Genomic DNA, 23,690 nt, shown 5'->3' on the forward strand with positions numbered 1-23,690 from the left:
TTGCTGGGAAACGTGATGGAAATTGGACCTTCTTGGCAACTTCCGCCTTTGCAACTCCGCTTTCACTTTCACTTCGTTTTAAAGGTAAAGAAAAGAAAACCCCCTTTTTTCCGTAATCGATTTAGTCAATTATAATGGAGCCCGTGATGTACAAATTATTGTAGTTGACGTACGCGTGGGATGACTTTACTACACCCTCATTGAGATCTTACCTTTAAATCTATTAAACTAAATTTGAACCATTCGTTAAAGATTTAGATTTGTCCTCACTACGGATAATTTTCATCACCGGCTATCACCGTTTTTATTTTTATTTTTCTTATATATTTTAAACTTACAAGAGAAAGTCGAATAACCTCCATCCTTTGGAAAGGAGGTTCTTTAGGGTTCATCGGGATGGCGTGTTTCATACGTGTTCTTGATTCAGTTTGAACATATTTAATGGCTTTTTAAGATTTGAGTTGAAGGTTATTCGCTTGATGATTTTCGTTTGTTTTTTATTTTATTTTATTAACTTACGTGGAGAAAGTCGAGTAACCTTTGCCCCATGGAAATGAGTTTCTCTAGGGTTCTCCGGCAACGACATGTTTCAAAGTGTTTTTTATTGGGTTTGAACATATTTAATGGGTTTTTGAAGATTTGAATTGAAGGTTTTCCGTTTGATGATTTCATACCTTTTGAAAACCAACCCCTACCCAATATTGGCAGAAGAGACCATGGCCTTTCAGAAGAGAAGAAAACTAAAACATTTGTAACAAATAGTTTGAACCAGTAAGTTTTAGTGGAAGGGACAAAACCACATTCAGAATAATCTGCAGTGGAATGGAGGAAGACCAATAAATATTAGAAACCGATTTCGTCAGAAACGGGAAAGAAATTCAAGAACCAAAACCACAGATTTCAAGAACTCCAAAACTCTAACTGCTTGAAAGAAGAACACTCAATAACCAAAACTAGATATCTCAACAAGCCCATAAAGTCACTGATGGTTTCTAAAGAAGAGACACTGATAAAAGGTTACCATTAAAGGTTCCTTTGTGTGTTTATTTTATTTTATTTTGAAACTTTAATATCATTTAAATAGCAAGAGATAATAGAAGGTTAACATAACTAATCTAAAGAAATCTATTGATCTATAATCCATCAAATTTGATGGTAAATATTTAGAAACGTTCAATGAAGACATTCATACGTGCGTTAGCTTCCCCAAATTATTTCATCAACGTGTCAAATTTGTTTACCGAAACCTACACGTAAACTGTAAACATGATGTTCGTAGATCTGTTCAAGCTTATATGCCACGTGGCATATCACTCGATCAATAGGGTGTCTATCCATATAATTCTCTTTTTCTCTCTTTTCAGTTGATAGATATTGCCCATTATTTATTCTCTCTCTCCAGCGGTCTCAGTCTCTGTCTCTCTCACTGCGTTTCTTCCCCTGGAAACTTCAAAGAGCGGCGCTCGATAGCAGGTATGTAGTGTAAATTATAACTATGAAAATGGTGAATCTGTACAAGTTGAAATTGTTCTAAAGATCTAAGGATCTATTGCTTTTATTGAAAATTCTTGCACATGATTTATATGCAAAATTAGCGGATTAAGGTTAACTGAGCCTCAGATTTTGGATTTTTATTTCTGTGCAGGACTTAAGCCTTTTTGATTCACATAGAATTAAAGTCAAATTGTGAAGAATCGTTAGTTGACCTACTTTTAACTGTTTTTCTAAGAGTTTTTAGACTCAGTCGGTCTTTCATTTCCCTGCTTTATTTTTTACTCAAGAAATGCATACTGTTTAAATCACTTGCAGTTTTTTCTTCTTTTTTATTTATTTTTATTTATTTTTCCTTGGAAGACTAAGCGCGTTGTTCTGTTCAACAGCCATAGTATTTTTGTTTTTGAGTTATTATATGATGGGAAGAATTTGGACGGAAGGGCATTTATTTGTTCTCCCCTAATGTTGCTTCTCCGTTCTGATTTTCGTTTTTAGCTACTTATTTCGTATTTGTTTCAGATTCCCGAGGATAGTGCTGTTCTTTGCTGTAACTTGTTTTTGTTGAGCAAATTATGTACATAGCGTGAGGAGAGGAGAAGAGAGCGTTGAATCTGCTGCATAAAGAATCATTCTTTTCTATCAAATCTGAGGAAATTTCTGCATTTACCTTTCCACCGTCTTGTTTGATAATTTGAATAGCAATTAGTTTATATGCTGTTGCAACTTACTAGTTCGAAGTTGCATGTTTCTCTTCCAGCTTGTGTTAGGTTCCTTATGGTGGCTGGTTGCTTTCTTGTTGGTTGGCTTAATTACTTCTATTAGTTTGAGGGCTTCGGCTGCGGAGGAGAGAGGTCAAATTTTTAGCATATCGGAGTGTTTCAGTAGATTACTGAATTTGATGGGAGGCAAAAGCTCAAAGGAGCGTTCGAGTTGGAGACACTCTTCTTCGTTTGGGTCGAGTTCGTCCTATAATCATCATGGCTATCCGCCGCAATCCCCATATACTCAACCACCCCCATCCTACGCGACCCCGCAGCACTATGCGCCTCAGCAATACTATGGCACCCCGGCTGCATCATATGATAATCGGGGTCATCCAAGAAAGAAATTGGAGAGGAAATATTCAAGGATAGCTGACAATTACCAATCCTTGGAACAGGTTAGGCCATGTTCTCTTTTAGTTGACATTTCTTTCTTTTGTTGTTGGATCCTTGGGTAGGATCTCAATTATTTCCTTTTCAGTGTTTCCTTTGATGTCTAACTTTGGCGCTAGAATCATGTAAAAGTTACTTAAATGGAGGGACATCGTAACAGAATTGAGGGGCTTCTGTATGCTTAAAGTATTCAGATACATAAGGCTTGCTAATGCTGTAAATAGATACTTGAATTGAGAACTTCAGCCAGCCTCCTCTTGTGGTGAGTTAGGAGTTTTTATTCATTGGGCCAGTTATTAGAATCCTTTCTAATGAAAGGGGGGTTTGGGCGAGTTTGGAGGACTCCTGCACTCTTGGCGATATTTTGCCGTTCCTGATCTGAAGTCTTCATCTTATGCTGTAGTCCTTTGGAAGCTGACATGGTTCACACTTTGTGATTAGCCTAATTGGGTTATAGAATTTGACAGTTATGTTGGCTGAGGATGCATTGGATGTCGAGAATTTTGGTGCACATTAAGCTTACCTTTTTTGGCAGAGTACTAGAATCAGGCATGTATAACTACATATGGTCATTTAGATGGGTCATCGATTGCCTTAATGACTATTTCTTTTATCGTAAGTCATCATTGAAGAGAAAGTTGAGTTGTGGGAATGAGGAAGAAAATTGTCTGTATGAGTTGAGTTTACTTCTCATGGGATTTCTTGATAATGTTACAGGGCATGCTTTCTGGAAGAAATTGCCATGCCACAACAAAAATTATGCACATTCAATAGGTAAGATTCAGAGATTGGCATAAGGAATTTTTTATGCCCAAATAATATCACCTAGCAGCCTGCAAATTCTCTGAATTCTAACAGTGAAATTACTGAAAATGTAAAAGGCTTATGTTCCATGAATTATGGGCCAACTTAGAGCTGGGGACATTTTGATGACAATCAATGCGACAAGCAAAAGATAACTGTGTGATTTTCTACATTACAAAGGGGTTGTATGGGCAGTAGTTTTATCTTGTCATACAACTGCTTACTAGAGCCCTGATCATACTGTTGCTTACCATAGGTAACGACTCAATGGAAACATAGAGCTAATCCACATACGTGGAATTTAAATGGTGAAACAAAGTTGGCATTCTGACCCCATTTAGTTGGATGATGTGTAGAAATTCCTTCAAAATATAGCCAGCATGAGCTGTTTCTGTTGGACGGGTTAACAAGTAAAATGTTAACTAAAGATTTTGGTGATATATTGTTTAAAAAAAAATTTAAATGGTCCCCTCTGTAGGAGTTATTAATATTAGATTGATTTTTGGTTTTTGAACCCACGGATGGGGTTTGAAGTGATTCTCAGTCCTTCCGTTCTATTTCTTTTATTTTTGGGGGTAAACCCTTTCATTCTAGTCTTGTGTGTAATGTCAAGGAGTGGTCATTCTCAAGACCAATGCGAGGAAGCATCTAGGTCCCAGTTCAATCTGTCAGATCATCCTGGTTGACCTGAGATTGGAAATGTTGTGGTGGACTGAAATTACTTTCTTCTTTTTGATTTCATATCTAATTTTATCTTTCCAGTTTGTTGATGCAATCGTTCTATAATTTCTTCTTGTTGGACAGGGCTGACAGGGTTTAATGTAGCATATATAGCTTAAAGTTCTTATATGAAGTTGTGTATCTCTTTTGAATGCCATTGGTATGAGCGTAGGACACGGTTTGATCATCATTATCTTAAACTAATCCTGGAACAACCAATCTGCTCAACAGGTCACAGAGGCTCTCGCACATGCTGGTCTAGAGTCTTCTAATCTCATTGTTGGTATTGACTTCACTAAGAGCAATGAGTGGACAGGTTCGAATCATCTTTATGTTTTGAAACTTTTTTAATTAGTGGTAATGCAACAAATTTGACATTGCCTTTTATATTAGGAGCTAGGTCATTCAATCGGCGAAGCTTGCATCATATTGGAGACACTCTAAATCCCTACGAGCAAGCAATATCCATCATTGGAAGAACGTTAACTGCTTTTGATGAGGATAATTTGATACCATGTTTTGGATTTGGAGATGGTAGTTTTCTCATGATCATGCTTTGATGGATTTTGGAGTGAACTTTATATGGTGATAGATTACTTATGTACTCTTTTCTATATTTTGGCAGCATCAACACATGATCAAGATGTCTTTAGCTTCTATCCTGATGAAAGGCCCTGTAATGGGTTTGAGGAAGCATTGACTCGATACAAGGAAATAGTCCCTAATTTACGATTGGCAGGTTTGACTTTCTCCATTATATTGTTATTGTTTTAGAGAAGTGAGCAATTTAGTTCATGGTTTTCTGTTTCCTATGGCAGGACCAACATCATTTGCTCCAATTATTGAAATGGCTATGACTATTGTTGAGCAAAGTGGTGGCCAGTACCATGTTTTATTGATAATAGCTGATGGGCAGGTACCCTCCTTTCCTTTTATTGGTTTATTCTTCTACTTTCAGTTAAACAAGGAACTGTTCTTCTGTGGGATGCTTATTTTACTTCAACTTTGACAGTGCGTATGTTGCATGGTTGTAAGCTACCATGCCATGTGTGGGTTCTGACAGTGCATTATGAGGTTGTTTGATGAGAGACTGCATTTTACTTCACTTCATTTTTCCATGTTTCAGTTGTTGGGTAATCAGTGACTTTTCATTCAACATATTAGTTAATTCTTGTAGTTCAAATTTGAGTTCAGTTGTGTTTAACTCAATGAAACCTAGCCTTCTCTTACCTTCTTGTTGGTCATATAGAATTTCCCTTTTCCAAATACTTATGATGCACCTCTTCACTTCATCCATTGTCTGCCATTATTTTGTGAAGTTGCATCCTCTATTTCTTGTTTTTTACCTATGATTGAACATGTTAACACGGGTACTTTTAAGTTATCACTTTACAGTCTCTCTTCGTCGATTTTTCACCACTCCCACTGTCGGTCCTATACTCCTATTGTTACTGAAGTTACTCACTGTATGGTCCATTTTTGTTTTACTTACCAGTTAGCATGTAACCTTTTTGGTTTTAAGGTGGCTCTTGATATTCCAACTTGGCATTTTAACCCTGCTTTTATTTCATTCGCTAGTAGCATATCATCAGAAATTAGTCCAGACCAAGTGACTTAATATTTAATGTCTCTACTCAATCTCATGAGTGATTGTTGCAAACAAATACAAGCTCAATGCTGATCCTTGATGTAATCCAATTATTTGTGGAATTCACTATCCCACCCTATCCCAGTTGTTATGCTTATCAGTAACCTCTGCACCATTATGCATATCTTTCATTAGTCCACACATTTACTCAAACTTTTTCTTCCCTGACTCCCACCAAGTCAACACTCTGGAGATTTCACGATAAGTGTTTTAAATATAAGCCATTTGGTGGTTTTTTCCTAGATTCTCGTTCTATTTTTTAGTCTCCCAAGAACCATATAACTTCTGTCATGACCTTCCCAGCACAAATCTTTGTTGGTCTTCTGAAACACTGCTTTCATGTTTCAGGCTGGTTTTAGTTACTCGCGTCATCTTCTTTAAAGCTTCCTTTATTAGATAATCTCAGTTGTTCTAAATCTAAGTTTGTGGTTTATTGATTGCTACAATTTCTTTTGGTGGCCTTGACTGTTATTACTAAATTTTTGGACATGGTTACTTGTACTGTTTTCATTTAGTTAAGGAAACATAGTCTATATTTCACATGAACAGAATTCAAGAGGGATCAAAATGGCAGAATTCAAATGTGATTGCCCCACTTAAAAAGTGTGATAAAAGGTGGAGTACTTCTTTCATGTGTAGTGCTTACAATGTAGTGTATCTTGGGGGTAGCTTTTCATGTAATGTGATCACATCAGGTCATGACTTGTTGCAATTATTAGAAGTTGATAGCATAGGTTTCTTGGTGCTGGGCATGGCATGGTGGTCGTGAGGCACCAGGGTGCTCAGCATTGTGGGGGCAAGGCCAAGGCAATGCCTTATTTGAAGACCTGACCAGATTTATGTTCTGATACTTGTTTCAAGATTTATTTTCTCATTCCTTTTTTTTTTTTGGATGAATAAAATTCTTATTCAATTGTTTTTATCCTCTTTTCCTTTTTTATATCTTCTGCACTCCACATCCCCAACCCATCTATTCCCCACCCAACAAACACCCCCCCCCAAAAAAAAAATAAAGTAAAATAAATGTTCTGATTCTTGTTTCAATATTTTTTTTTTTTTCCTTTTTTATTTTATTTGGATGAATAATTCTTATTCAATTGTTTTTATCCTCTTTTCCCTTTTTCTCTCTTCTGCACTCAAAATCCCCAACCCATCTACTCCCCACCCAACAAACACAACCCCCCAACAACAAAAAAATAGGCCAACCCCTAATTTCCCCCTTTTTAGATTTTAAAAAGTTTGGCAGTTGTCTCTCTAAGGAATGCCTGGACAACTAGGGTTGGTAGTGGGAAAGTCTGAATGTCCACGAAACTGTATGGAAAACCAAATAAAATAGAACAGTTGAGCATGATTATGTATTGCAAAGAAGGATGAATGCCCATCCATTATGTATTAGGCTATTGTACTTTCCAGCTAGTCCAACAGTTACATCTGATATAAACCCTGGATTTCACAGGTAACAAGAAGTGTTGATACGGAGAATGGCCAGCTAAGTCCACAAGAGCAAAAAACTGTTGAAACTATCGTGAAAGCAAGGTGGTACATTGTTTCATTAATGGCCCTGAAGAAAAAATTTAAATCCACATTCTTATTAACAGTTTAATATCTCCTGCACAGTGAGTATCCTTTGTCAATAATTTTAGTTGGAGTTGGAGACGGACCTTGGGATATGATGAGGGAATTTGATGACAATATCCCTGCTCGAGCCTTCGACAATTTCCAGGTAAAAAATGTGATCCGGAAATTCTATCTTCCTTTAGTTCATTGGTTTTTGGTATTGTCAGTAAATGCTGAATAGGAAATGGCTATTGTGTGATTTTCAGTTTGTGAATTTTACGGAGATAATGTTGAAGAATGTGCCAGTTTCCAGGAAAGAAACAGAGTTTGCTCTTGCTGCCTTGATGGAAATACCTTCTCAGTATAAGGCGACATTAGAGCTCAACATACTGGGGTAATCCTGCATTCTGTTTGTTGGATTTTAAAGCTCTTATCATCAGATCTTATGCACTTTTTCGTCTCTCCTCCTTTGGCAACGAAACATGTATCTGTTGTTTTAGGCTCAATATAATTGCTCTGATTTTCTGATTTGCTAAAGCAGTCGCCGAAGAGGGGAGGCTCCAGACAGGGTTCCTCTACCCACACCTGTCTATGGTGCAGCTTCGTTTGGCAACACCAAACCTACTTCTCGTTCAAGTAGTTTCCAACAGAGGCAAAGTAGTTTCCAGCAGAGACAGAGTAGTTTCCAGCAGAGAGAACCTGCTTATTATGAAACTGAAAAGACTTACAGTGCAGCTTCTCCTTACAGTGCAGCTCCTCCTACAAGTTCTGCTTATGATAGCCAGGTATTTTCATGGTCCCGTTTAGGTTCTAGTAGTAACTTTCTCCTCAGAAGAGTCTTATGCGTCTTATGAAAATTGTTTCTTTTAACCACGGTGGGAAAAGATCTCTTCCCTGGAGGGTTTTGATGAGAAACCTGGAATAGTGGAAATGGTGCTTTGGATTTTATTTTCCTTAATAAGATAGAGGGGAAGGGTATCTTTTCTTGGGGAAGTGATTTTTTCTTTTTGGGAACAGTTCAGATAATCTTTTAGCTTTATATACTGCTATGAAGTCATAAATTTTACATTTTAGTATCATTTGATCTGAATCCTTTAAATAGCATTAATATTTTTTTTCGGATGTTGAACAGCTCTGCCCTATCTGCCTTAGTAATCCTAAAGATATGGCTTTTGGTTGCGGGCATCAGGTAATTCATACATGTAGTACTTATGTAGTCTGTGAGATTTGAAGGCATGGGCGAGGGTTGACTTGTCTTAATCATCTTGTGCAGACCTGTTGTGACTGTGGTCAAGATCTTGAGTTCTGCCCCATCTGCCGGAGTTCCATACATACTCGAATAAAGCTCTACTGAAAGACTTCACCATACAATATGATTTGTGAACCACCAGCAATTAGTATTGGCACCTATTTGTACATTCTTTTGGCTCTGGGTAGTAACCTTACGTGCTAGCTGAATATCATGACAAGACGATGTCCATAGCGAGGGTGGACGGCATGAATCTAAGGAAATCTGATTGTCCCACTTGTACATACATCAGTTGTTTGAGATCTGTTTGTTTTTACATTACATTTCTTGAATAGTTATTGTGTTTAATAACCCCATGATGGTGGCAGATGTTTCAGGCTTTCTTTTCTTTTTTCTTTTCTTAAGCTTTACTTGGCAAGAACATCCAAAGCTTTCCTCCCACAGCTTCAAACGCATGAACGCCTAATAAGGAGGGAACGTCCAAACACGAATATAGAGGCCTCCTTAGCCTCATGCTGTCATAGTGTCATGCACAACCCGTAGCCCCGTCAGGCTCAGTCACTCACACAAGAAGCTCCAAGCTAATAACGAAAAGGTTGAAGCAATTCTTGATTCCAACCCTTAGCTTCAAACCGAAGTTTGAATCCTTCGTAGTATTATATTGTAAGCGCCATCAGTGGAGGAGGTTCCTCACAGTCCTCCGTGCTACCGACATTGCCAGAATGTATCACTAATCGGCGGTTGTTCTCCCTGACGGTAGGGTTTTAGTCGCCGGTGGAAACCCTAACGAGAGAAACAGCTTTAGGAACGTGCCTTACCATTTGAATCATTCCTTCCAGCACAGAAGGCCGAGTAATGTGTCGGTACGTTACGCTCATGGCCGAGACGGTGTGAGATGCGAGAAAAAGTTTACAGTACGGTTCAGGTTCCATGGTAGAACTGAATACTGATAGGGATTTGGAGTTCAATGTTTATGCATCACCATTCGCGACCCATACTGGTGTTATGGTATGGTATAAAATTATGGGGAGAGAGAAAAAAGGGTTGGGTGAGGGCGACTCTGAAAGCTCCCCGTCGGCTGACGTTGCACCGATCACATTTGTATTTTTCCAAAATGTAAAACACAAGCTTTCATAGCTCAGTTGGTTAGAGCACCCGTTTAGTAAGCGGGAGGTCTTGAGTTCAACTCTCAATGAAAGCAAAATAAAATTTTATTTTAATTTTTTAATTAATAATCTCAAATTACTCCATAAATCATGGCTGTCATTTTGTGGATTTACTTCTACATTCCAAAGTAAAAGTGAAGCATTAAATGAGCACTGACAGGCTACGCTTAGTCGCTTACCAACTTATTCCGGCATCCTTGCTAGCTTCCAATTAACGCTTTTAATAGCCACCAACAACAGCTTCTGCAACTATTATTCACTTTTTCTTCTTCTCTACTTCTCTTCCTCTATGTCTAGTTTGCTATTCCAAAGGCTCATCTGGGTTCTTCTTTTCCCCGTAAAGCAATTGTTTGTCTGGTGCTCAAATGGCGTCAACCATGAAGCTCTCTTATAAGAGATTGAAAAATGAAGGTGGGTTTGTTGATGAAGATGGTGATAAAGAGGTAGAAGACGCAAAAGCAGAAGAATGGAATGTGAACTGGAGAGTGAGTAGATGGTCCACGATCAGAAAGAGAGCTGGTAAGAAGAGGCCAAAAATTCGAATTCCAGGATTAAGAAGGTTCATGAGGAGAAAAGCTAAGGTGGTCTCTTCTTTAGTCAGGTTTTCATGGAGTAACCTTTACAAGAGATTGAAGGAGGGTAAACCCTATATTGCTGATCTCTTCGCTGGGAATTATTTGCTCACGCAGGTCACTCCATCTCCTCTGAAATATATTGATAAGCCCTACATGAGTCTTGGCCTTCATGGCTATACATCAGAAACCACTCTTGGGAAGATTGCCTAATTGTGAATGAACTCATCTGTTGGTGGTTATTGTTGTTGTTTTTTCTTTGTTTTTATTTTTTATTTGTTTTTTTCTCCATTCCATGAGAAAGTGTGGTGGTAATTGTTGCGCTCGAACTTCAATGCTACACATTTAATGTGCAACATGTGTTGTCGACGATCGAGATTTTGATCTTGACTGTGACAACAGCATGGTACTACGCAGCACTGAAGTTCAACTTTTTTCTTCAATCCTTCTGATTTGGGTTATGTTTTTATAATTTGAATTTGTATGAAACCATGAAAGGTTATCTAATACTTGAAATCTGATCTCCATTACAGATTTATATATAAAAAAATGTAAAATGTATTGTAATTTCCAATTATATACGTAAGGAATCACCAAATTTTGTTATACTCATACTTGGGAAAAGATCTACAAAACGCATATAATTTGTCATTTGCATCAACGCCTTGTAAATTTCTACCAAGAGAAAGGAAAAAAGAACTAACAATTTTGGATGATAATTTTCTCCATGGGATACCATGTCATGACTCTTGACCCCGGTTGAAATGCTATTTAATTTTAAAACCTAATAAGTCATTGGAGCCCTAGGTAATTGATTATGTTATCAATACTAAGGAGTGAAGGGTGAAATACAGTCAAGCTGTGAGTCATTGTTTTCATTCTTTAACGGGAGACGAGTTGGATTTATTATTTTTAAATTTTAAAAAGAGAAGTGTACAAAAATAAAAATATCAAATAGTAACATTGAAGGGTTACTTAGTCAGTAATAATTAGTATCTCTCAATGAATGGGTTCGATTTTTCCTGTGATAAATGTAATTGTTTGTACCCTTTACCATCGCAGGATTACTCGATTGGTAAGACCGACAACTCTTAGTAAAGAAATCATTCCTTCCAAAAAAAAAATTCAAATAATTCACTTGGGATGAAATTACATTAGAAATATATGAAATGGATCTAAACTCTATAAAAGGATGCTACCAGATTATTGTTGGACAATCTAGTGTCTTGACCGAGTAAGATAAATAGTTTGGTTCAAATTGCTTTAAGCTGATACTTTATTTTTATGAAATTCAAAAAACCTAGTTCATCTTGAGCTATTGAGAAGTGGTACCTGATCTTGAATGGACATGTTGCTTACTCTTTGAGTTTTCTTCTTCGAGTGGGCTTAGTGGGTGAGATGTCCTTATGATGGTGGGACAAGTTTTGTATGGCTTACTTCTATTTCTATTTTTATCTTTTCACTGTATAGTTGAGGTCCTTTTGCATCCATGAGACATAAAAGTTTTGTATGGCCTAGTGAAATTAACTTTCTCTCTCTAATAAAAGATTTGACAAATTTCAAATCCTACAAATAAAAAAATTTGATGATAAATAAGTTCTAGGAGAGGATTTGTGAGCTGTAAAATTAATACTCTCATTCTCTCAAACACTTCTTTATTTTCTGTTAAACCCCACCTCCCAAAAAAAATAAAAAAACAGCTTTTTCATTTTTACATTATTCTCTCTCAATCAGTTTTTTTTTTTTGGTATGTATGTTAACTAAATTGTGTCATAAAGATATTTATTTACTTTAAAGGACTATTTCTTCCTTTGTATAATTGAGTTGTCTCATAGTCTCAATAATTGTCTTTTAGTCTCTTTTCTCTATATATGGAGTGAGCATGTACAAGCTGAAAAAAAAAAAAAAATTTATGTGGACATAAGTCCAAATTGAACTGGACCAAGTTACTTTGGTTGTACGTCTCTTCTTCATTCATTGCTATTATTTTAATTTATTTTAATAATATGTAAGGAAATAAAAGAGAGAATAATAGCAAAGGTGGTCAAGAGTTTTGAAAGTACTCATTTTTTTCTTTTTGTATTACAAAATTTTGAAAAGTCACTTAATGGGTTACCCTACAAGATTACAATAATCTTTTTTGTTAAAAAGGGAAAGAAAAAGACTTGTCTAAACAAGATATCTATAAGTCTTTCTATAATAATAATAAATAGAATGAAAAAGAAGAAGAAGACAAGATATCCATAAGTATTCTAGAAAAAAAAATTATAATTTATAAGCGAATTGAACAAAAGTTGGTAGACGTTACTTATGAATTCAAAGGAAAATGAATTATTTCATTTCATGCCAACAGCAATTCAGGCAACCATCAAGTTTCTCCAATAGTGGTCTTGAGGGTGGATCATCTTCCCTGACCGTGTGCTCCCCCAACTACTTTAGAAAACACAAATACATGGGGCCTATAAGAGAAAAACAATAAAAAAAAAAATAAGAAAAATGAAATCCATTACCAACACTCTGTGGCCCCCTTATAATCTGTGGTGGAAAGCTGTTATCAGGAGAGACAATCCGGGCTCCATTAGTTTGCTAAAATTGAAGATAGAGCAACCCAAAAAGCAATCAATTAATGCTCAACTCAAATAGTAAACCGCAGATGTCACCTTCGTGGAAGGATCGACATTGTATATTCTATAAAATGAAAACCAAAAATTTGTTCCAAGAGCGATAAACGCAGTTGTGGATGCTCTTGCAAGGAGGGCTCTGTTGATCCCGTGTACGACGGTTTGACCTATTTCCGTTCCTTGGCTTCAGGAGTCATGCTCTCCAGTTGCCTAGGCTGTTTCGGCGGTTGTTTTTTCTTTCGATTAATGGAAATTTCTTACAAAAAAAAAAAAATGATAACCAAATCAATGATACTGTTTTTTCCCTTTTTCCAACCAAATGAAACTATTGAAGAGAGAGAGCTGGACTCTGGAGAGTGGTAGAAATAAAATTCTGTCATGCCAATGCAAGATTGCTCTATTAGTAACCAACATTATCATTTAGTAAAAAGATACTGGTTTCTTTTTTTTTTTGGTAGAAAAAAGATACTGGTTTCCACTGCATAAGTAATATTCCCATTCCTAAAAATGAAAAAGTGCCTTTGTACCAAAATAAAACATTCTGTCTTTGAATTGACTGGTTGTTTTGGGTAGAATTCACTTCGAAAAGGAAGAACAGAGGAGAGGAGTGTTAGAGAATTCTGGCGCTGGCAGTAATCAGTTTGGTGCGGCAATTGATATAATGCACGCCTCCACGAGGTAGGCCGGTGTGATACTAACAGTATGTTCTTGACGTATCTTCAAAGCAAACATCTTTTTTAATTTGCTTGTAAGAGATGTTCTTCCTGAATCATGACTTGCTTCTGATTACTTAAACCCACCCCCTTAAATACGTATGGATTCATCATAAGCGCTACGTCTTTCAAGTTAATCACAGAAAACAGAGACTTTCAACATGAATAAACCATGTTTTTCTTCTTTTTTCTCACTAGTATTCGCGTTTCTGGTAGTCTCAACATGTACAAATGTTCTTCTTCTACTGCAACGGCCGGTCACGGCTTTACCTCTCTCCACCCAGTCACGGTGGATAGTCGACGAAAGCGGCCGAAGAGTGAAACTGGCATGTGTCAACTGGGCTTCACACCTTGAACCAGTACTGGCCGAGGGACTCAATAAGCAGCCCTTGGATGTGATCTCGAAGCAGATCATATCAATGGGTTTCAACTGTGTTCGCCTTACTTGGCCCCTCTTCCTTGCCACCAACCGTTCCTTAGCCTCCCTCACCGTTCGTCAGTCCTTCCAAAATCTCGGCCTCGTCGAATCCATCGCCGGCATCCAAGTGAACAACCCATCTATGCTTGACCTGACACTCATCCAAGCTTATCAGGTAAAGTGATCATAGCATCTTTAGTTAATCCGTTTCTGGGTTCTCTTTCTACTGTACCCAGCCATCTGTGATTTGATTCTGTGAATGATTGCAATTTGATCAGATGGTTGTGTCTAATCTTGCGGAGAACAACGTGATGGTGATACTGGACAACCATATCAGCAAACCCGGTTGGTGTTGCAGTAACTTTGATGATAATGGCTTCTTTGGTGATCGATACTTCAACCCAGACTTATGGCTTCAGGGGTTAACAGTAATGGCAACCATGTTCAACAAAACCCCCAATGTTGTTGGCATGAGCCTAAGGAATGAGCTCCGGGGATCCAAGCAAAACCCCACTGTTTGGTACAGGTAACAGTGTCCACCACATATATGACAAAAGCTTCTTTTCCTTTTTCATTTTGTGGGTAAAAGTCACACTCAAGGATAGCCTTAGCCTTATCTCAATGGCTCAAAGTCATGTGAATCTTATCCTTTCAATTAAATTTATTGATCAAGCTCACATATGATACAAGTTAATTTAAAATATAATGATACCTTTTTGACTCTTCAACCCTTACAGGTATATGCAACAAGGAGCTGAGGTTGTGCATGCTGTAAATCCTAAGGTTCTTGTTATACTATCTGGGTTAAATTATGACAAGGATTTTACTTTCCTTCTCAATCAACCAGTGAATCTGAGCTTTACTGGGAAGCTAGTATTTGAGGTGCATTGGTATGCATTCTCAGATGGTCAGGCTTGGAAGAATGGAAATACAAATCAGGTCTGTGGAAGTGTGGTGAGTAATTTGAAGAGGTCAGCTGGGTTTCTTCTGGATCAAGGGTGGCCACTATTTGTGAGTGAGTTTGGGTCGGATCAAAGGGGTACCAATGTGAATGATAATAGGTATTTGAATTGCTTCTTTGGTGTTTCAGCTGAATTGGATTGGGACTGGGCCTTGTGGACACTAGTGGGGAGTTACTATCTCAGAGAAGGGGTGATGGGGATGGATGAAACTTATGGTGTGTTGAATTATGGTTGGTCTGACATTCGGAATTCAAGCTTCTTACAAAGACTTTCTTCCCTGCAACCTCCTTACCAAGGTATGCCAAACCAGAAGCTATTCCAGATTGAGCATTCTGAAATTCTGGGAATTATTGAGACATAACCCCATATACAATTTTTTTATCCCTGTGATAAATATCTAACAGTTTTTCATTTGCAATTTTCTTAGGACCGGGCATCTCTAAACTCAGGCAACATAAGATGATTTTCCATCCATCAACTGGGCTTTGTATTCAGAGGAAGTTACTACATGATCCACCACTAGTTTTGGGGTCTTGTATGGAATCTGAAGCTTGGAGTTATACACCTCAGAAGTTTTTGGTACTGAAAGGGACATATTTCTGCATACAAGGTAATGACTTGGGTAAACCAGCTAAGCTTGGGATCATTTGCACTGAAGCTAACTCTAAATGGGAGGCGATATCAGACTCTAAAATGCACTTATCATCTGCTCTACCCAATGGAAACACTGTGTGTTTGGATATTGATTCCAATAATGTTATTGTCACCAATCCATGCAAATGCTTAAGTAAAGACCAGACGTGTGATCCTGGAAGCCAATGGTTCAAGATCATTAATAGCACAAGGGCAAGGGCATCAACCAATATTGCCAAACTATATGGGGATGAGCAATTCCCATTGGAGATTGCTGGAGCTCAAATTGAGGAAAGGAGCAGCATTTAGTTCCAAGGCATACTAGCTGTAGACTCTGTTTAGAATGCATTCTTAGAATAGATTCTAAGTTCATTTTGCATTTTTAAATGATAAAAAATAATTATTTATTTTGTAAATGTGCTTCTAGCACAATGGTGAGATAGCAAAAAAAAAAAAAAAAAAAAAATCCATAAAAAGGATGATTACCAAAAAAAAAAAAAAGAATCCATAAAAAGGATTATATCTATATATATGATATGTGATATATTTCAATCAAATTTGATCAAATATTTTTCTTATTTGATCAGTTTGGACTGCCAAATTTTGTTGAATGAATTGTGGACTTGAAAATTTTAATTTTCCATCAAATGATTCATAAGATATGCCCAACATGGATGGCAGGGCTTTGGCTGATTTTAGATTATAAGTGCAAACTTTACTTAATGTGATGCAGGTCCAGGCCTTTCTGTCTCTCATCTCCTTCTCCCATGTACCATTACTTAGATGATGTCTTTGAAATTTTAAAATGCATAAAATTAAAGGAAAATGACACACAAGCAGCTAAGGGGTTAAATTTCAGACAGTGGCTTTTAATTTTTAATTTTTTTTTGGTCACACTAAACGGGGTCAATGACCCAAGAAGAGCACTAAGAACGACAAGAAATACGATCTGCCATGAGAATCTCCTCCAAACTTGAGGGAGCATTCTAAATGAACATTGAAGAGTACTCAGGACTAAGTGTCATTTTAGACATCCAATTGGCAGCTTTATTTGCGTCACATCCCACGTGATAACACCTAATGCAATCCACACCATCAAGCACCAAATCAATCTCATCTATTAGCCTGTCAAATCTACCCCAATCCACGCATCCAGAGTCCAAAAGATTCACAGTCTTCAAGGAGTCCGACTCCAAATGAAGAGGCATGAAACTCATTTCCTTAGCCACACATAGGCCAACCCAAATAGCTCTTAACTCCAACTCAAGAACACTTCCAGAGGGTACCCGTCTAACAAACCCTCCCATGAATTGACCTTGTGAATTATGAAAAATACCTCCCACCATTCCGTTGCCTGGACAATGGCTTTTAATAGGTATGCAAAAATATACATTTATTAGCTGACGGATATTTTTTTTAAAACTGGTGATTCATTCATATTAGCTATTACATATACAATCAAGGAGAATCACATCTTCACAAAAGGTCAATCCTTTGATGGAAGCTTACGGAATTATTCAAAAAATGGAAAACCTATAATAATTTAACAGTGAGAGTCTGAGAGATGACTTTCATTATATTCAAACAAGAGCTCTTCCAGTTTTGTTTAAACTGGTTCTATCTCCACAGGCAGGTGCCTTTTGAATTCCACATAAGGGTAGGCAATAGGGCAGTCATCACCCATGATTTTCCATCTGAAAGCCAAGCCATAGCACAACCACACAGGGTGTTAGAAAAATAATCTTCCAAATAAAAATGTTTTTTTTTTCTACAGCTAGTATACAACCTCAAAATTTACTACTATTCAAGGAATTGCATACCAAAAATTGACCTAATTGAGTGCACCAAAGATTTTCTTGGCTCTCAGGTTGTGCCATGTAGTAAATATTTAGGGTTGCATGTATTAACAGGTTTGGTTACATAAATGATCATGAACCATGGTGGAGAAAAATTCTATTCATAAATTCAGAAATTTAAAAAATGTCGAATAAGGAATTTTTACCTGTAATTGAGCACAAGATGGTGAAGGAAAATTGCAGTTTCTAATTTGCCAATCTCGTATCCTGGACATAAACGAAGCCCCCCGCCGAAGGCCTGCAAGATTTTGGTACTCCCTGGTTTCTGTTGAGTAACAAAGCACATAGAGTCAATCTTATTATAATTTTTTTTTTTACCAAAAATGAGTTTTATGGTCAAAGAAGAACAGAGCTGATCAAGCCCAAAATTATATGACCGGCCCACCATGTAACTGAGGAATCCGGTCCATTTCTTTTATGGATGGATCCAGTAAAACCCAGATCCACATGTAAGAAGACTGGCCCCACAGGCTGCAGCCCCCTGAACCGCGAGTCTAGATCCTTTATACGTTAGGATAGAAGTTTGTGATCGTTTAATACTTTTTCACCACAAAATAAGGATATGACTCACTTTTGAGTGCTGATAAAATAAATTAGAAGTGAGAACTACGTGAACCTTATTCCTATTGTGTGGTGGAGATGTGTGAGAGAATACATATCTCTCTATCTTGACGGATAGGGAGTACTACACTGCGAAATCTGAGTAAATTGTTGGTTGTATTTTATATTCTAATTTATGGGCGTAAGAACAAGCGACAAGTAAGTACCTCCCATCTCCAAGGATTGAATTCAGAGGGATTTTCATGGAGAGATGGATTCAGATGTACGGCGGTGAACATGGGAAGAACCTTCCATCCAGAAGGAATGAAATACCCTGCAAGCAAAATAACCATTAATGCTCATCAGTCCTTTTCTTGGAGCAATTATCCAGTGTGATATTCCATTCTTGGAGCAGCACACACATGGACAACTGAGATGGTAGATCACATTGGATATTTGTCTAATTGCACCTATGGGATGATGCTAAGATATTATCTCTAATACTTGTACAGTTATAAACAATAATCAAATGTTTTCACATGAGAAAACCTTTGAAGTTGACATCTTTGATCGCCTTCCTGTGGACAAACTTGACTATGTTACCAAACCTTAAACTTTCGTTTATGACCTGCATGAAATAGGTTTTCATGAATCAAACTCCTTCAATAACAATATCATGAAAGACCCCTACAAAATTAAGCCAAGAAGTTACATTTTGTGTGAACTCCATTTTCTTGTAATCTTCCCAGTTCAAAGGCTCCCTGTTCTGCTTCTCTTCCCTTATCTCAATATGCTCCTCCTGTGTATTTATCAACAGTAATCAAGTCAGTAGAACAGACCCTATCAGTATTTACTTTTTTGTAAAATTTTTCAGACACAGAGAGAGAGAGAGAGAGAGAGAGAGAGAGAGAGAGAGAGAGAGAGAGAGAGAGAGAGAGGTTGGTACCCTTAATTGCTTAAGAGCATTTGGTGATTGTCCAAGGAAGTAGACTGTCATGGCTAGGAGAGTGGAGGTGGTTTCATATCCTGCAAGAATAAGGTCTGCTACAATTGTCACTTTCTCTTTATCGATTAGGGTTGTACTTGATAAAAGCAAATCCAAAAAGTCTCCTTTTGCAAGCCCCACACCGCCCTTTCTGCGCTCTTCCATAATGGCTTTTACAGCGGATGAAATCTTTGCTCTAGCCTGCAAAACCCAACATCCATTCATCAACAAAGAGAAGAGGAAGTTTTAATTTGTGCCACTTAATATTTCTGTGTGTCACGCTAGTTACCTTTACAGCCTTGGCATATGGGGTTCCTGGTATATATAACGGGAGAGAGATTAACCCCTTCATGAAGGTAAGGAAATATTCTAGTATCATAGAGGTTCGTGGGTCTTCTGGTTCCAGGCTAAGCATTTGTTTCACCATAAGTTGGAATGCGAACTGTTATATACCATGGAAGCATAGTTAGAGATGAAAGAAATCAAGACTGAACAATACTATCCATATAAAATACTGTTCTTGCCTTGTTGGATTCATTCATGAACAAGAGTTGGTTTTTATCCTTCCATGACTCCATCATTGAGGTGACCAGCTTATCTATGTCATCCAGATATTCTGGTCTTGACTTACAGATATTGGTAAAGCTAAGCATGTAGTTCCTGAGCTTCTTATGTTGATCACCAACAACAACTAGCAAAGACCTATCTCCAAGTATTCCATGGATGGATTTGGGGTAGCTGCACTGGAAATACTTCTCTTCATTTTGAAGGACGAACATATTAAGCTCGTGATCGCAGGAAACAATGGTCGGGTAGCCAAATAGATGAGATTTGAAAACTCTCCCATACCTGGATAAAACAAAATCCAATTTCGATCAGTAAATCAATAATTTGAACAAAGACCATTTCAATACAAAGAAGAATTTTGCAAAATTGAAATAGATGAAGAATTAGGTATTTGATCAAGTGGAAGAACAAAGGAAAAAAAAAAGATGATGAATAGACAGAATCACCTACCTGGAGCAATGGTCCTGCAAGAAATCCCCGATTGAGTTGGATCTGTGTGGCTTGAGGAAGGCAAGAGTTTCTCCTAGCAAAGGCCAACCCATGCTGCCATTAGGTAATCTTTTGCTGTCGTCCTTGGCATTGGGGTGACGTTTTGCCAAAGAGAAATATAGGAAGACAAAACAGAAAGCTAGTCCTACCCAGAGGCTTAAACAAAGTGATGAGATAAGTCCAAACATTACTACTTCCTTACAAATATAAAAGCAATCTTTAATGAAGATAAACCACCTAACACTGGGGTTTGTGCATATGTCTCAGTCTCTCTCCACTGGTTCAGGCTTCCATGCTCCCTCCATATGTGTTTCAGGGATAGTAGTTTGCCTCTCTATATATCCTTCCCTTTCTGACAGATGATGATCAGACAAACCCTTTTTAAACCTCAGGTTGGTTATCAAAGCCAGAAAGAAATATCTAAAACTGATCAACAGGACGGCAGCGGTAAATAAGCTAGACCACTGGGACAGTGTGGTATGGTACAGACAACAGATAAAAGGTAAACGCTGGATCTCACTTAAAGGTAGCTGGGTTTCTTTTTTCCTGTTTTAGCTCATCATCCAGGGAGATTTCCTCCGTTCTTACCAAACAGAAAGCCTTCTTCTTGGTTCTGTTTCTGGCGCTAGACATATACTTTTGGTATATATCACCTCAATCTAGATTGCCCTTTACGTCTGAAGATCCGTACAGATTTCTTTCCAGAGATGAACGAAACCTCGAAAGATTCTATTAAAGTACAGGTTTTTCTTGTCTTTTCTGTAAGGAGCACATTTTTTTGGGTCAAAACAGTGGTTCATTGAAGAAGGTGGCCTGGCCTGCCTTTAAAATCTAGCTAAATCTATTGTGATCCTCTACCTTAACGGGTAGTGTCTACATTTGACATACATTGCTTCATTACAAATTAAGGAAGGAGAAATTTTGACAAGATAAATTAGGGTGACACTTAAAGGTCAGATTTTTTACTTCTATAAACCGAGTTGAACTTAAATGTTACGCATTAAATGCGTAGCACTTGTGGTTTACGATCGAGATCGAAATTTCGGTCAAACCCTTACAACCTCTAAAAAAACGTAAAAAGACAAGACAATCACTTTCTAAGCGACGGAAAAAATAAAACAAAAGAACCACTATGTTTTTTAATTTTGGTGTACAAACAACCACTCGTTTTTTCTTTTTATCCGAAACAATTATGAATTACCCTCTAAAATCATCATTTTTAGAAACAAGATTAGAATTGGTGAATCATGCCAACAATTTTATTTCCGTTCCTTTTTTTTTTTTTTTGACAAAAGTATTATGCCCTAAATATTTAATATGTGCCACTTTTATCTCATATTCACATCAACATTCTCTCTACATCAGTTCTCTTTTAACATTTTTTTTTGTTTATTAAATTGAACATGTGGATATTGGTTGATGTCGAATTAAATGAGGAGAGAATTGGAGTCATCAAATGAACATAGCTTTTGATGCATGTCGAGATGTAGAAAGTAGGATTAGTAAATGAGAACTCAACATTTTTTTGGGGTACTTCTTCACTAAAAGGTGTCTGTCATTACTGACAAAGCAACATTCGATGCACGAATCTAGCCATCAACCTACTTCTTATAATGCCACAACTTTTTGACTTAGCCTCCTTTGTTCAAATTTCGTTTGCCTCTGCCAATTTTACGTGGGCCTCTGATACAAATTAAGCATTGAAGGGGTCGATAAGCCTTCCTAAAACCTTGCTGGTTTGCTCCCTAAAGGAGAGCTATGGAAGCGACATGAACCCATCAACATCTTCCTCGAAGGTTTACCACTACCAGAACAAGAAAAGAAAAAGGATAAATCATCAAATTCTCTTTACGTAGGTTTGATGTAGATGGGTTTGAAATGGTCAGTTGATGGAACGCTTCTTTTCTGGTGAGGAAATAGAATGTTTCTTTGCCTCCTGCAAACCATCATAAGCTTTGATTATATATTATTAATCTCTTTGCTTTTCTTGCTTTGTATTACCAGCACCAGACATTCTTTAGCTTTTAATCTTCTTGGGCCTTTCCATGAATCTGAACAAGTGTTGTTGCACGGGTGGTGTTGGATCCTATTCTGTACGGACTCTTTCTATGGATAGCTGCGAAAGATGGATTTTCTGCAAACAGTTTGTGGGTAAGGTACTAATTAACAATGCAAGCATTTGAGCACTACTACAGAAGAAGTCATGATCACAATCAGATCTCCTCCTATCTTGAGGGTTGAGATTTTATATTTTGCTTTCTTCTTTGTTGGCAAATGGTTCAAAAAATAAGGTGATGAACTTATTTGGATAAATTATGGATTCAAATTTTGCGATCAACCCTTATGCAGCCATGATCACCTCTATGGTAACTTTGAACAACCATCTTAATTTCACCTTTGATAGACTGAGGCTTCGATCCATGAAATGATATTACTTGTTGCTTGGTTACAAAAAAGGACTCAACTATTGTTTGCGAATGATATCCATAAATCACTCGCTGATAAGAAATGCTTGAGTGAGTCATGTTGAATTAAGTCAAACTTTAAAAATGTTCATTTGATTAAACTAATGATTTATCATTACACTCTCATTTCCCATTGAAGAAATCAAAATCCTTATAATCATAACAGACAATTTATTGATGTCTACAACTATAAAATAGATGTTATCATTTTTTATAGGTATAATTTATGTTGCTCCATTATATTTTGACTTTATTATTACTTTATCTTTTGTATTTTTTTAAAATTATTCATCCAACATTTTATTTTTTCTACAATTACTAATGTCTCTACTGTTAAATTATGTTAGTTTATTAATGATGTAGCATCTATATGTTTTTTCAAAATCTCAAAATAACACTAGAGTTATCTCTTTACTTATTTACCCTATTGTCAAGTTATAATAATACCTTTAATTAACTTTAAGAAAAAATTAACCTAAATCATTTTCTTCTCTAAAAAGAAATTATTGGATATAGGTAAGACCCTCATTAGCAAGTATCACACTACAACAAAGATGATTGTTGTTTTGTTCTTTTGTGTAAATTTAAAGAATTACAACACACACAAAGGTTCATTTCTTTTCTCCCAGAACACTGCTTTTATTATTAAAACTTAAATTTATACTATGAAACAATTCTTCTTTACTATGATGCACATTATGATGGAGTTAGGGACAAAGACACATGATCTCAAGAGGTAATTTATTCACAAACTTTCTTGATCTGGGTCTTCACCATTTTAAATGGAGACAGCTAGTATTCTTTTGAATCTAAAATTGATTCTAAATTACAAGCTTTTGAAGATATAATTGGCATTTAATATAATATTTTTTAAATTAGGATAATGTCATCTTTTTTGACTTTTTAATTTTAATGAAGGGTAAAATAAATATGTTAACACCTACTTAACATCGTTAGAAGTGAGGGACAATAATAATTTCATAAAAAAAAATGTTTAATTATTAATAAAATCAAAATATGGGGGACAATAATAATTATTAATATGACATATTTTGATAAAAACACATGGCGACATCA

General features: G+C 36.8%; 3 protein-coding genes and 1 non-coding gene across 7 annotated transcripts; 3 read left to right on the top strand and 1 right to left on the bottom strand.

Annotated features, from left to right (window-relative positions):
* The first annotated feature begins 1,364 nt into the window (after nucleotides 1–1,364).
* Nucleotides 1,365–9,480, top strand: LOC149020745 (E3 ubiquitin-protein ligase RGLG2-like). 4 transcript variants are annotated; one of them, XM_089148962.1, is made up of 13 exons: nucleotides 1,390–1,473; nucleotides 1,646–1,696; nucleotides 2,317–2,653; nucleotides 4,404–4,488; nucleotides 4,566–4,706; nucleotides 4,798–4,911; nucleotides 4,991–5,088; nucleotides 7,277–7,356; nucleotides 7,438–7,543; nucleotides 7,644–7,771; nucleotides 7,919–8,162; nucleotides 8,510–8,566; nucleotides 8,651–9,480. In XM_089148962.1, exons 3-13 carry the CDS (start codon nucleotides 2,393–2,395, stop codon nucleotides 8,729–8,731), a joined length of 1,395 nt encoding a protein of 464 aa, XP_089005088.1. In that variant the 5' UTR covers nucleotides 1,390–1,473; nucleotides 1,646–1,696; nucleotides 2,317–2,392; the 3' UTR covers nucleotides 8,732–9,480. The 4 variants fall into 4 exon arrangements, with proteins under 4 accessions (XP_089005086.1, XP_089005087.1, XP_089005089.1 ...); XM_089148960.1 differs by lacking the exon at nucleotides 1,646–1,696 and having other exon boundaries at nucleotides 1,365–1,473; nucleotides 2,014–2,653; XM_089148961.1 differs by lacking the exon at nucleotides 1,646–1,696 and having other exon boundaries at nucleotides 1,365–1,473; nucleotides 2,252–2,653.
* Nucleotides 9,481–9,753: 273 nt separating this feature from the next.
* On the top strand, nucleotides 9,754–9,827 carry TRNAT-AGU (transfer RNA threonine (anticodon AGU)). The gene has a single exon. It is a non-coding gene; the product is annotated as a tRNA-Thr (tRNA).
* A 3,706-nt stretch (nucleotides 9,828–13,533) lies between these two features.
* LOC149020747 (glycosyl hydrolase 5 family protein-like) lies at nucleotides 13,534–16,454 on the top strand. Its single transcript, XM_089148965.1, has 4 exons — nucleotides 13,534–14,291; nucleotides 14,395–14,642; nucleotides 14,854–15,374; nucleotides 15,506–16,454. Exons 1-4 carry the CDS (start codon nucleotides 13,860–13,862, stop codon nucleotides 16,018–16,020), a joined length of 1,716 nt encoding a protein of 571 aa, XP_089005091.1. The 5' UTR covers nucleotides 13,534–13,859; the 3' UTR covers nucleotides 16,021–16,454.
* An 855-nt stretch (nucleotides 16,455–17,309) lies between these two features.
* LOC149020748 (cytochrome P450 724B1-like) lies at nucleotides 17,310–20,210 on the bottom strand. Its single transcript, XM_089146987.1, has 9 exons — nucleotides 20,110–20,210; nucleotides 19,617–19,941; nucleotides 19,382–19,534; nucleotides 19,054–19,293; nucleotides 18,820–18,906; nucleotides 18,657–18,735; nucleotides 18,335–18,441; nucleotides 17,714–17,832; nucleotides 17,310–17,405 (listed from the first exon to the last, which is right to left on the bottom strand). Exons 1-9 carry the CDS (start codon nucleotides 20,199–20,201, stop codon nucleotides 17,318–17,320), a joined length of 1,290 nt encoding a protein of 429 aa, XP_089003113.1. The 5' UTR covers nucleotides 20,202–20,210; the 3' UTR covers nucleotides 17,310–17,317.
* Nucleotides 20,211–23,690: the final 3,480 nt, after the last annotated feature.

The sequence above is a fragment of the Hakea prostrata genome, chromosome 3, assembly GCF_041222555.1.
Source record: "Hakea prostrata isolate BN-2017 chromosome 3, UWA_Hpros_2, whole genome shotgun sequence".
NCBI classification, from domain to species: Eukaryota; Viridiplantae; Streptophyta; class Magnoliopsida; order Proteales; family Proteaceae; genus Hakea; species Hakea prostrata.

Coding starts and splice junctions, on each gene's coding strand:
- LOC149020745 (XM_089148960.1), top strand. CDS start 2,237: ATGTTTCTCTTCCAGCTTGTGTTAGGTTCCTTATGGTGGCTGGTTGCT. Junction 5,089..7,276: donor TGATAATAGCTGATGGGCAG/GTACCCTCCTTT, acceptor TGGATTTCACAG/GTAACAAGAAGTGTTGATAC. Junction 7,544..7,643: donor GAGCCTTCGACAATTTCCAG/GTAAAAAATGTG, acceptor TGTGATTTTCAG/TTTGTGAATTTTACGGAGAT.
- LOC149020747 (XM_089148965.1), top strand. CDS start 13,860: ATGAATAAACCATGTTTTTCTTCTTTTTTCTCACTAGTATTCGCGTTT. Junction 14,643..14,853: donor AACCCCACTGTTTGGTACAG/GTAACAGTGTCC, acceptor CAACCCTTACAG/GTATATGCAACAAGGAGCTG. Junction 15,375..15,505: donor CCTGCAACCTCCTTACCAAG/GTATGCCAAACC, acceptor CAATTTTCTTAG/GACCGGGCATCTCTAAACTC.
- LOC149020748 (XM_089146987.1), bottom strand. CDS start 20,201: ATGGGTTGGCCTTTGCTAGGAGAAACTCTTGCCTTCCTCAAGCCACAC. Junction 19,942..20,109: donor TTGCAGGACCATTGCTCCAG/GTAGGTGATTCT, acceptor TGTTTTATCCAG/GTATGGGAGAGTTTTCAAAT. Junction 19,294..19,381: donor CATATGCCAAGGCTGTAAAG/GTAACTAGCGTG, acceptor TGGGTTTTGCAG/GCTAGAGCAAAGATTTCATC.